The sequence below is a fragment of the Salmo salar genome, chromosome ssa11, assembly GCF_905237065.1.
Source record: "Salmo salar chromosome ssa11, Ssal_v3.1, whole genome shotgun sequence".
In the NCBI taxonomy this organism is placed as follows: domain Eukaryota; kingdom Metazoa; phylum Chordata; class Actinopteri; order Salmoniformes; family Salmonidae; genus Salmo; species Salmo salar.
Window position 1 is genome coordinate 80,188,824 of NC_059452.1, and position 12,649 is coordinate 80,201,472.

Below are 12,649 nucleotides of genomic sequence, written 5' to 3' on the forward strand. Positions count from 1 at the left end.
CACACAGGCTGTCACTCTATTGACAATAACTAAGCTACACTGACACATAAAGTCTGGAGAACTGGACAGTGGAACTGCAAACTGGTTGTCCTTAATAAGTGCAAGCACATTTTAAAGATAATCTTCATTAATACAGCCCAAGGAAACTAGTTTACAAACTGAGCATGGGGATAACCCTCGGGACAACACCTCTCCTGTTATCAGGACTTGGTAAGACTGTTGGGTAGGGGCATTAAGATATATTTACTCAATACAGTACAGACAGGTAATGGTTCATGCAACTACCCATGCACTCATCCGATCAAGTAGCCTAATCAAAGGACCATGTCACCAGCCTGCAGTCATCTTAGATTGCTCAGTCAAATTGACTGTATCAATAGGTGAGTTTCCCAGTAACAATAGTGTTGGTAGCAAAGGATAAGCACTTGTATGAATGAAATAGTGGATAGTAGTTCAAAATCACAGCTCAGAAGATTGACAAATCCCTATAGTTCAACCTTGTAGGACTATGATTGGATGGTAACCCACTGGGCACAGACATCAGTTCAATGTCTAGTTTTGATTTACATTTGGTTGTGTACTCAACTAACGTGAATCCAATGTGAAATCAACAAAACATTTTACAATGCCATTGGACTTAAGTTGCAATTTTTGTGAGAAAAAAAAATACAAAAACCTTTACATTTATGATTTTTTGAAAATCCAAAAATGTTCCAAGTTGATTCAACTTTGTTGAAATTATGTGGATACAACGTTTATTCAACCAGTTTTTGGCCAGTGGGAAGTTACTTGGTCAGTGTTTTGTCAGTACAGCTGACCATCCCCAACTCCCTCTGTAGTTTACTTGTAGGGCCTAAATGGATCCTTGAATATAGTATGTGGGGTTCCCGAATGGTGCAGCGGTCTAAGGCACTGCATCTCAGGGCTAGAGGCGTCACTACAGACACCCTGGTTCGAAGTCCCATAGGGCAGCGCACAATTGGCCCAGCGTCGTCCGGGTTTGGCCGGTGTAGGCCGTCATTGTAAATAAGAATTAGTTCTTACCTGACTTGCCTAGTTAAATAAAGGTTAAATAATAATAATGTGGCTGGTGGCCCTGTCTAGACTTGCGTTGAATGTCCCTCGTGATATGTGATCCGACATTACCACCACCAACAATGTTTTTAGTGGGTTGTATTTTCGAAATTGTATTTTATTAGACTACACGTTATATCAGGTTAATGGAGGTTAGTTATAGCTGCTATAGGCCTAGCAGTTCATCAATTCCGACATATAATAATGTAAATTAGGCAAATGTTTATGGTAAATGTAAATATGCTACTGTCCCTTACCGATTAATGCACCATTAGGAACTTGGCCTACCAGATATAAAATGTATAGGCCTACTGTAATTCCGTGAGCAGGGACATTCGACAGCCCTCTGGATCTCTATGAAAGCATATGGCATGATTGCGTGGCGATAACACAATGAGCAGCATGCATAGGCTATTATCTCATGAGAGAGAGAGAGAGAGAGAGAGAGAGAGAGAGAGAGAGAGAGAGAGAGAGAGAGAGAGAGAGAGAGAGAGAGAGAGAGAGAGAGAGAGATTTATTGTCGGTTTAGTCATGTTAACCTGCTCTATAGTGCGTGAGGCAACATTATCCACAGCCATAACCGCACACAGCAGGCGCCATGCATTCAGCACACCGAATCACCCTGTCATCTCTTCACATTCAAGGTCAAATTAATATTGTAATTCGGAGAGTTAAAGTTAAAGTCGGGTCAAAATTGGCTATCAAACTCATCACCTTGGGCTACATAGCCTATGAATTGTTACTAAGGCTGGTCGATGAGACGGATTAAAGCAACAAGAAAGATTATATGCAATAACAAAGTGTCAGCAAACATCCACATGATCATCATTTATTTAGCTTACTGTCATTATATTAACATTGTAGGCTATAGGTTAACTGATCCCCGTGTCGTTGCGTGACAACCGGTTCAAATGCACTATTATTTTTCACAAATATGGTGCTGATAATGGTAGCTTGCATGTTGTTCAAACATTCCTTTCCGGTGTTGTATGTAGCCTAGACCACTACAACCGAGAACAACTGACGATTTCTGATCATCAAATTAATTCAGAATGATAAAATCAATGACAGTGACGATACATTGTGTATATGTATTCATTCCATATAGCCTACACAATAAAGCTTCCACGATTTCACACTAAAATGTAGTCAATGTTTTGATGACGGGGCCAGCCCTGCCGCTCTGCATACGAGACAGTCATTTCTTATGGACAAAGCAACTGAGACTCGGGCTACTTTTCCTTCGCAGTGTTCCACAGACCGACCTGTCGCACTAGTTCTGACGATGTTGACATATCCACACAACATTGACTGGGCCAGTGGTGTTTCACGGCAGCGTCTGAGTTCCAAACACCTTTTTATAAGACTGAAGTCTGTCCCCTCCACCCGACCTGTTAAAACCACGCCTACGAAGCCACACAATTGGTCCGAAAGCGTCAAAGAGCCAATCAACAGAGCCCAGCTTCTCGTAACATGCAACAAATCCATATAGTGTCAAGCCTATGGGGCACAGAAGCGCTAGTAATATCTTAGTGCTGGGACCTTACCACCTCTCTGCCGTCAACGGACTCCTTTCTCCGCATACGTTTTTACTGAAATGTGTGTGTGCGTGAAAGAGAGAGGAAGAAATAGTGTGCGTGCGTGTGAGGATGCATGTCTGGAACAAGTAAAGACAGAGGAATTGTTCCGCGCTATCGAAATATTTCAACACATCGCTTTTGCAGCAGGACTAAAGCCAATGAGAGCGAATTCGTTTTTAAAAAGGATGGCGATATTGTAAACAACATCAAGAAAAGAACGCAACAGTCAATTAAAACGCAGTGACTCACCCTTGTTGGTTCAATTCGAAGATTGTTCGCAAGACAACGCATAGAAAAGTGCTCTCGGAAGAAAATCTTTATCTCATCACAACTGAAGATTAATGGAGTGTGCTTTTTAATTTCTCATTGCAGACACTCTGTTGGAACTCAGCGAAGGACACTAAAGAACATTCACACCACCCCGCCGAAAATAAGTGGATGCTTATTTCTGTAGTTGTGACGGTGGATTTCTCAAGACTTTCAAACAAGTTTTGCTCTTTAAGAAGGCTGCATAGACTGACTATAGTATTAAACATAATAAATCCATATATTTGGTACCTGCCTGGACTTGGATGAGCTTCCTGATGAGAGATCCAGTCATACAAGGAACGAGTATGGCATACCATCCGTTTTTACCTCACCGGGGTCCGGAATTTGCCATGAGTGCAATGTTGGGTCACCAGCCGCCCTTTTTTCCGGCCCTGGCGCTACCTCACAACGGCTCCCTCGGCTCCCTCTCTCTCCCGGGCGCCCTGGGAAAGCCTATCATGGACCAGCTTATGGGCACCGCTGAGTCCGGCCTCCACTTCTCCTCGCTGGGGCACCAGGCAGCCGCAGCCCATCTGAGGCCTCTGAAGACTCTGGAGCCTGAAGAAGAGGTCGAAGACGACCCGAAAGTTCACCTGGAAGCGAAGGAACTTTGGGAAACTTTCCACAAGCGAGGCACTGAAATGGTTATCACGAAATCCGGAAGGTAAGATAAACTTTTTTATGTTATAATATTAGATATTTATGTTCTGTAGCTGAAATACATTAGTCTGCCTTGTGTTTTTATGAAGATCATTATGACCATTCCATCGATGGCATTCCTCTCGATGGAATGAATGTATTGACGTGCGCTTGGAACTGGACCTCCGCGAATCGTGGCCAACATTTTCATTTCAAACTAGTTCATTTATCATGGTTATATTTGTGTAAATCAGCTGAATATGACCATAGTCTAACTGTCCTATCGACAGAATCTGTATGGTCACAGTCACATTGCATGGGAATGTAATCTCAACACGAGATAAAATAAAGCCCAACCCAAACTATAAAATATACAACACCAAAGGCTGTAACATTTTAACTTGGAAAATCTTATGACACGTGGTGATTATGAAAACATTAAGCTGTGAGCGATTCTAAAATGTAGGCCTACGCTACTGCAAAAAAAAAATCAGTAGTTTGAAGATGTAAACTGCAACATGTAGGCCTATAGGTTATGATAAAATGTGTAATAACAAATGTTATTACAGTTACACAATGCATGCTGTACACGTTATGCGATTTTTTATTATTTATAGGTGGCAGATATTTGTATGGCATGGGTGTAAGAAGGCCTGACGAGTGTTTTGTATTCTCGCACAAGCCTCTGTTTGATTTAATAATTTCTGCATGCATTCAATCTTATGGCTGACGCATATACGTCTGCTATAGACCTCCAAATAAATGTATCCTAATATTTGTAATAATTTAGTGTTAGCAGTATGTAACATTGTCATTATCCTAAATAGTATAATAGCAATGTAAATATGGCTGTTTCGTGTGTGTGTAGGCTATCATTATTCAGTCACAGTGTCAAGTAGGCTAGTTCACTGTTTTTAAGTGATTTTCTTATTCCATTCCACAGGCGAATGTTCCCTCCGTTCAAAGTGAGATGCACTGGCTTGGACAAGAAAGCAAAGTACATTCTGTTGATGGATATTGTTGCAGCCGATGACTGCAGGTATAAATTTCACAACTCGCGTTGGATGGTGGCAGGGAAGGCCGACCCCGAAATGCCAAAGAGGATGTACATTCACCCGGACAGTCCGGCTACTGGCGAGCAGTGGATGTCAAAAGTCGTAAATTTTCACAAACTCAAGCTAACGAATAACATCTCCGACAAGCATGGATTTGTAAGTTCGTCTAATGTATGTTTTTTTCTTATTTGCATGCTTCTAAACATTTCTGGCATGTATTGTTGTAATCATGATTGTTATTCGTAGGCTATTATCACACGCATTATTATTAGTCTAAGAATTATAACCCCATTGGCGTTGCTTCTCTGTGGCCGTCTGTGGCCGAGGGCTGAGAAGGCTTCACCAAAATATACAGGCCTCATTTCGATTGAATAGGTTTGTGTCCAACATGAGGTCTTAATATTTTGATGTTTTCCCAACTTGTATATCATGTCAAGCTATATGGTAATTCTACTGCTTTTATTATTATTATTATTATTATTATGTTTTTTTTTTGTGGGGGGGGGTAAATGCACTGATGGTGAAATAAATTCAGGAGAATGTTCTAATATATTCCATTTTACCAAGTAAGCCTGAACTACGATTGAGCACTACATGAAATTACTTATCTTCATCAAAAGGCAGAAATCAGTGTGTGCTTATCTTTTTTTAATCTAGAATTCTTTACTGTTCCAGACCATCCTGAACTCCATGCACAAATATCAGCCCAGATTTCACATTGTGAGAGCCAACGACATTCTCAAACTACCCTATAGCACGTTCAGGACTTACGTTTTTCCTGAAACGGATTTCATTGCAGTAACGGCCTATCAAAATGACAAGGTAGGGAGAATTACACTTTATTCGTTTATTTTCATGAAATACATTAAATAGTTGGATAGTGAATTTTGCCTTCCTTTTTTTGTCAAGTAGTGTATATAGCCAATAGCACTGCGCCATTTGCCATCTTAAAATATGTAAAATGTGATCTTGTTTGAGTGTTAGGCCTACAAGCTATCGTGTTCGATATATGTATACGTCATCTCATGCCGTGTTTCATACTAAGCAAACCAGGCTAGAGTGGGTCAGAATTCTCAGGGATGTATGTTATACAGTTTATCTTAATTCTATTTAATCACATGGAAATAATTTGGCAACGACCCAGACTGTGTGTATGTGTGTTTATGTGTGTGTGCGTGCGAGAAAGAGAGAGTAACGAAAGCAAGGAACGAGGGAGGGAGGGAAGGAGGGAGAGTGTGAAAAGAGAAAGAGAGGAGGGGGAACAGAATGTGTAGTTAGTCAGTGAAAATGAGCATTTTGTTTATAACCGGCTTGGCTGGTGGTAACATTTAATTCCACGTGGCACACCGCTAATCAACATCATATCTTATGGTGGCTCTTTGATATAAGGGAGAAATGTTAGCTTAGTCTTACCTCTGGCCACTTGGGTCAAGCAAAAATGCTGTAAATGTTTGGCAGCCACATGGGTTGAAGAATATTGTAAATCCTGCCAAAATGTGCACATGGGAGGGGCAGAAGGCGAGAGGAAGTGAGTGGGGGAAAATAATGTGATAGCTCTGCGAGAGTTGACATAAAGTACTATGCATTGTACATGGATATAAAATATCTGCAATGGTGAGATGGGGGCGAGGGAGGATCTGAGCGTTAGGGGTGAGAGCGGGTGACCTGTCTGGAGAGAGAGAGAGAGAGAGAGAGAGAGAGAGAGAGAGAGAGAGAGAGAGAGAGAGGGAGAGAGAGAGAGAGATTGTGTGTGTGTGTGTGTGTGTGTGTGTGTGTGTGTGTGTGTGTGTGTGTGTGTGTGTGTGTGTGTGTGTGTGTGTGTGTGTGTGTGTGTGTGTGTGTGTGTGTGTGTGTGTGTGTGTTGAAAATATAGCATCAGACCTTTGTCTTATCACTAGTTTGAGAATCAATTATAAAATAATTTCCAACCATTCAGATGATGGCTCAATTATATATATATATATTCAATATTCCACTTCCTAGGATTTAAGGGTTAACACATAGACCTAAGTGAAGACATAGGCTTATGAAAAATTTTGAATAAAGAATCGAGGATAAATGTCACTCAATTTACTTCCACAAAACCTAACGAATATTTACAACTTTGATTTTCATTTATTTCAGATTACACAATTGAAAATCGACCATAATCCTTTTGCCAAAGGATTCCGTGACACTGGCAATGGAAGACGAGAGAAAAGGTAAGGAGTAGAAGTAACTATTCCCTTACTGCACTGCAAAAATGTAACGACTCCTGTAGTCACATTTTATAGACACGGAGTCTGACTGTGATGTTAGTGAATTCCAAAAAACGGTCGGCTTACACGACTGTCCTTGCAGTTGCAAAAGGGAATCATTTTATGACAATCCCTTCAACCTACATTTATACTATGACTTTGACGTTTTATTTATGAGTTGGAAAAGCTAATAGACATAGCTTATTATGTTGTATTTACATTGTTATGGTTCTCAGAGTGCAGAGATCGCAAGAGCAAAATGCAATTTCGAAACTCCTCTAGAAAGAGTTTAGCGTTATTGATAGTTAACTCTTCAAAAACTTTTCTTGAACTATGTTGACAACAGTAAACAAGAACATGGTTTGGTCTGTGGGTTATTAGTTGTCTGCAGTGGGTTTGAATAGATTGATTTCTTCGAACAGACATATATCTTGAATGATAAAATGCATCTTCATAATCTGCCATCAAAATTAGCCATCTACGCATATATGGTAGCCTTCATGGCAATCCACGTTTTTTTTTACCTTGAATACATGATTGGCTAGTTTTTCACACGAATAGTTGTGATGACCAATAACATTTGTGCCTAATGTAGGAAACAGCTGGCCCTGCAGTCAATTCGCTCATACGAGGAGCATCAGAAAAAAGAGAACGGGACGTCCGACGACTCCTCTGGCGAGCAGGCGTCATTCAAGTGTTTCGGCCAGGCCTCATCTCCCGCGGTGTCTACTGTGGGGCCTCCCAACCTGAAAGGTAATTGAGCCCAGATCTACTTTCCGCATCTCACATCTCACAGACCCAAATAGCATAGTAGCCTATGCCTGTAGTGGGCTGAGAAATATTTTCCAGTAAGTAGGCTACATTTTGGATTTAGTTTGAATCCAGATTCCTTTCTTTCGATATCAGTATGCCTGTTGTGTTGAATAATTGCACTACAAATTATTGAATGTTATCTTGCGCCAACAATAACCTACAAACTATATAAGGTGTATGGAGGCTAATTCTTGTAATTCACATTCACAGGATGGATCTCATGTTCGTGCTAAGCATTTAGCAATCAATTGAATAATATATCTACCAAAATGATAAAGCTTACTGGATAAAGAATCAAGTGAAACATAAAACAAACTGTCGAGATGTGGGCCTATACATAGTCACGAACGTATGGCTGTTATCTGAACGACGAAAATCGTCAGAATTGTGAAAACACACCATTACGGATAGTTAAAACGAGGACAATTTGGAGGACGTGATCAATAAGCTGAAGGTTTATCAAAAAATAAGTAGCCTCTGGATTTCAATGTAGCCCAATACATTATGGAATTAGTATTAGGCCCCGTAATATTAGGCCTACTTAGCACGATTAGCCAGAAAGTGTAGGCAGAACGCACATTAGGCTAATGTCCTTCAAAAGAGCATGGATTAAAAACGAGGCCTATTTGTTAATATGTGATATAGGCTAATTAAGACCTATACTGATTATATATCTCGTTGTAAATGAATATTTCCACATCATAGGCCTATACAATCGAAAGTCATGAAAAATGTCTTCACCGTATGAGTTCCATCCCTCATCACGTAGGCTATAGCCTAGCCTATGATCATTGTATAAGCCTATCTGAAGAATAAAACTCAAAACGAAATGAATCTTGATTAACTGAATTAATTAATCATCCTTCCTCGTTTATCACTAACTTTTGACTCATTCCTGATAGACTTTTGCGAGAGTGACGAAGACAGCGACGATGAGAGCAAAGATGGCAACCTAAAGGATGGGCCGGACTCCAGTAAGATCTCAACCACCACGGAGGATGGGAAGGATCATGAGGCGAGCCCGACTAAAGGCCATCAATTCGGTGTCAATGATTCTACCGGCCGGTCTCGGGAAAGCGCCCGGAGGACTGAGAAAAGCCAGGCGGACTCACGACAGAGCCCCATCACCGTTATCTCCAGCACCACTCGGTCCGGAGAAGACCTCAAGAGTCCAAACGGGGACCAGCCCAAAGTGGACGAGTGCAGGTCTATAAGCAAGGAGAGCTACATGCCTTTGACTGTTCAAACTGACAGCAGTCCGCACTTAAGCCAGAGTCACATGCATCATTTTGGATTTCCACCGGGTTTGGCGGGACAGCAGTTTTTCAATCACTTAGGCGGCGCGCATCCCTTTCTTTTGCACCCCAGTCAGTTTAACATGGGAGGCGCGTTCTCGAATATGGCCGCGGGCATGGGCCCCTTACTGGCAGCGGTGTCCTCCGGAGGGGTTAGCACCATGGACACGGCCAGTATGGCGTCACCCTCGCAAAGCCTGACGGGAGCTCATGGACTGCCTTTTCATTTGCAGCAACATGTCTTGGCATCACAGGTAAAACCTGTTTTATTACCATCAGCAGTACTAACAGTAATGCCAGTGTGCTCGCGTTTTACGTTACATTTGGACTGATATAGCCTACTGGACTATATATGCCAGCATAGGTGTTCTCGTCTCCATTAGTTTATGTGTAAATGTAACGAAAAAAGTATAGGCTAATTTCCATTTCGTTTTAATAGCTTTTTCCTTATGGCGTTGAATGGCACAACAGGAGTGAGCATATTGTAGACAATTGTGTTATAAATAATAACCAAATGTGTTTTATATGGACTCAAGTTTACTTGGATTTTACCTGGAAGGTGTGGATATTATCTGTCTCAATTGTTTAAAGCATATGTTGGGATTTGGGAAGAGACCACCTAAGCGTTGCAATAATAGTTTTAGGCTATAGTGTTGATATGAACTTATTCATTAAATCTGTGTTTTAGAGGAACATGGCGAATGTTTAAAATGCTTCACTGGTTCAGGGAGGGAAATCAACTTATCTGAAATACACAACAGATTTGCTGTTTTACCATCTAGGCCTACTTTCAAAAAACGTGTTGCAGAAATGATTCCTTGTTGCTATGTGCTGTACTTGGGCAGCATCATATGCCAACAGGCTATAAATCATTTGTATTTGCATGAGCAATTAATGAACAATTTGCAAAGCTGCATAAAACACGATATCACATGGTGGTGGGTCTAAGATATCGCCTAACACTAGAAAAACTAAATGTTTTGACAATTTGATTCTCGGAAGGTTTTCATCGTTTTACGCGAGCGTAGAACTTTATATTGTGTTTATTTTAAGGCTTAATACCTGTATTGGTAATAGGCTTAAGCCCTACACCACACTCTCATTATTGGCCTAAACCATAATACTCATGGCCACAGAAAAGCATAATCTTGTAAATCGCTTTATGAGAAAAGTGAAAGTAGCCTACAGTACATAACATTTCCCATGATCTCTCACGTGTCTGGATTCATTATTCACGCTCACTCGCTACATGACCTCCATTCAAGATATACAGAAACAGAGGTCAAGTACATTGCGACAAATAAAAGTGTAGCCTATTTTTCCAGTTTGGTTGTGTTATTATGGTGCGTCGAAGCTAGCGTCTGTTGGATTATATTATGCAGGCTAAAGTTAAACTTATATCCTTCCCCTCCTCTCTCCACAGGGCCTGGCCATGTCTCCATTTGGGAGCCTGTTCCCTTACCCTTACACGTACATGGCAGCAGCGGCGGCAGCCTCTTCCGCAGCCTCCTCCTCTGTCCACCGACACCCTTTCCTGAACGCAGTGCGCCCCCGCCTCAGGTACAGCCCTTACTCCATCCCTATGAGCGTTCCGGATAGCACTCTGCTCACCACCGCCATCCCCTCCATGGCAAGCAGCGCCACCGAGCTGAAAGGGGACGGCATGGCCATGAGCCCAGTCTCGGCCACCCAGGACTCCACCTCGGAGGTCACCAGCCGGTCGTCCACCATATCGTCCGGCTCGGTCTCCCTGTCCCCAAAAACTTGCTCTGGGAAAGATTCCACTAACGAGTTGCAGAGCATTCAGCGCTTGGTCAGCGGACTCGATCAAAAACAGGACAGAACACAAAGCGTGTCCCCTTAGATTCTAATGTTGTTGTTTTTGTTGTTGTTGTTGTGATAATAATGATGATAAGGAGGACAAGGACGAGTATGACGACACCCTTCTAGCGGATGTGGGTTTAGAAAACGGACCTATTGAACAGTTTAGATTTTGAAATGCACTTTGGTTATATAGCCTACACATCTAATGTATGCTATATTTCTTTTTTGTTCAATTAAACAACACTTTGAATTTGTCCTGTTATTTGAATACCATACAAGTATTGAAACTGAAAGGTTGGCATGGATGATACTCCCAGATCTTTGATAAGTTGCTGCTGTGTCCTATACGTTTATTTTATTTCGGGTTACTGAGTTAACAACATTTGTTTGATTTAATATGCACTCTGAATTGGTTATAATTATTTGAATTCAGTTCCTTTTATATTATAGACTGTTGTGTTTGAGGTATTACTGCATAACTATTTGAAGACTATCATTATGCTCATAGGGTAGGTGACACTTTGCATGCCCTACAAAAAAATACATGTCCCTTTTATGACTGTAGGTTTTTTAGTTTTTTTTTTAGTTGGTTAATTTTCACCAAATTGAAATGAGACGAATAAGGATAAAAACATGATTCAGGCTGATCTTAAAACCAATCTGGAAAAAAAATATTTAACTCCCTCCCTTTTTGCTAAGGAGTCAATCAATTGCCCGTCGGTTATTGATTTTACGAACGAATTTTTCTGTATGTAAATGTATAAACACAGGATTATGGAAATACATATGCTGGCACTTTTTTGAAGTAGGCCAAAACAGAACCGAGGTTATAAACTTCATGTGCGAGTGGTTAAGACTGTCCTAAAATCGCATGCCGAATCCAGCATAAGTATTCAACTGGCAAAGGAAACCTGAAATAACATTGAAAAGGTAATATTGATTATAAATGTAAATAGTGATATATACAAATATTTATGTAATTATTTCATATTGATATTGCGTGTAAATAGAACAGACTAGTTTGTTTTCGGGGATCTGTCCTTAATTTATTGTCGATATACATGTGTAAAGATAGTTTGTGGGATATTATCCTTGTTTTGCCATCTGCATTTTATATCCCCTGAATATGGATTTACCTGTACCCCAAATATCCACAGAGCTAGTTATTTTAGCGGACACACTCATGTGCCATTTTACCTTTACCTGTTGTCTCGGTGTGTTAAGTGCTACTGTTCAGACGAATTAAAAAAGAGCACACTGCACCAACGGCTTGAAAAATTATGAATCATTTTCTCTCAATAGAAAAGAAACGTGTGTCAAAATATAATAATTTTCTGTTTAAAACATTGCCGCCTGATAGTAAAAGTGCAGAATCTTATTGAAATATGAAGGTTTATTTTGTGTTTCTAAAGTTGTCATTGGGTTATGTTGTATTCGAATTTTGTGTGGTTTACAACATCAACAATGTGTTCTTGAAAGTTTCAATAAAATATTGAAATGCAGTCTTCATACGTTTCCATGTGTCAGTTTTTTTAGATTATGTAAACTATATTATGTAAAACTATATGGACAAATTAAAAGGTGAGGTAATTGCTCCAACCAAATCTGTGTTGCCACACTTTGTCCACTTCAGCAATTGGAGATAGAGGCGTTTAGACTATGATCAAAAAGTGGAGAAATGCTCTTAAGATCCTCTCAAACTCTTTTAAGCTATCATACCTGGAATTCCTTCCTGGACACGAGACCGCGACGAGCGAGTCATTGTGTGCGTGTGTTTTATGGGCCTGCTGAGTAGCCTATTGACTGATTATTTCGACCAAGCT

The 12,649-nt window shown here is 40.6% G+C and overlaps 1 protein-coding gene across 4 annotated transcripts; it reads left to right on the plus strand.

Annotated features, from left to right (window-relative positions):
- The first annotated feature begins 2,561 nt into the window (after positions 1-2,561).
- Positions 2,562-12,333, plus strand: LOC106563287 (T-box transcription factor TBX3-like). Of its 4 annotated transcripts, none has more exons than XM_014128755.2 (7): positions 2,562-3,627; positions 4,546-4,828; positions 5,315-5,479; positions 6,782-6,858; positions 7,490-7,647; positions 8,610-9,256; positions 10,426-12,333. In XM_014128755.2, the coding sequence occupies exons 1-7, from the start codon at positions 3,227-3,229 to the stop codon at positions 10,864-10,866; spliced, it is 2,172 nt and encodes a 723-aa protein (XP_013984230.1). In that variant the 5' UTR covers positions 2,562-3,226; the 3' UTR covers positions 10,867-12,333. The 4 variants fall into 4 exon arrangements, with proteins under 4 accessions (XP_013984230.1, XP_013984232.1, XP_013984231.1 ...); XM_014128757.2 differs by having other exon boundaries at positions 5,333-5,479; XM_014128756.2 differs by having other exon boundaries at positions 4,546-4,813.
- Positions 12,334-12,649: the final 316 nt, after the last annotated feature.

What these genes read in the sequence shown, in the direction of transcription:
- LOC106563287 (XM_014128755.2), top strand. Translation starts at nt 3,227, where the DNA reads ATGAGCTTCCTGATGAGAGATCCAGTCATACAAGGAACGAGTATGGCA. An exon ending in GATTTGTAAGTTCGTCTAAT is followed by an intron (nt 4,829 to 5,314) that starts GTATGTTTTTTT and finishes TTTTTAATCTAG; the next exon opens with AATTCTTTACTGTTCCAGAC. An exon ending in CGGCCTATCAAAATGACAAG is followed by an intron (nt 5,480 to 6,781) that starts GTAGGGAGAATT and finishes CATTTATTTCAG; the next exon opens with ATTACACAATTGAAAATCGA.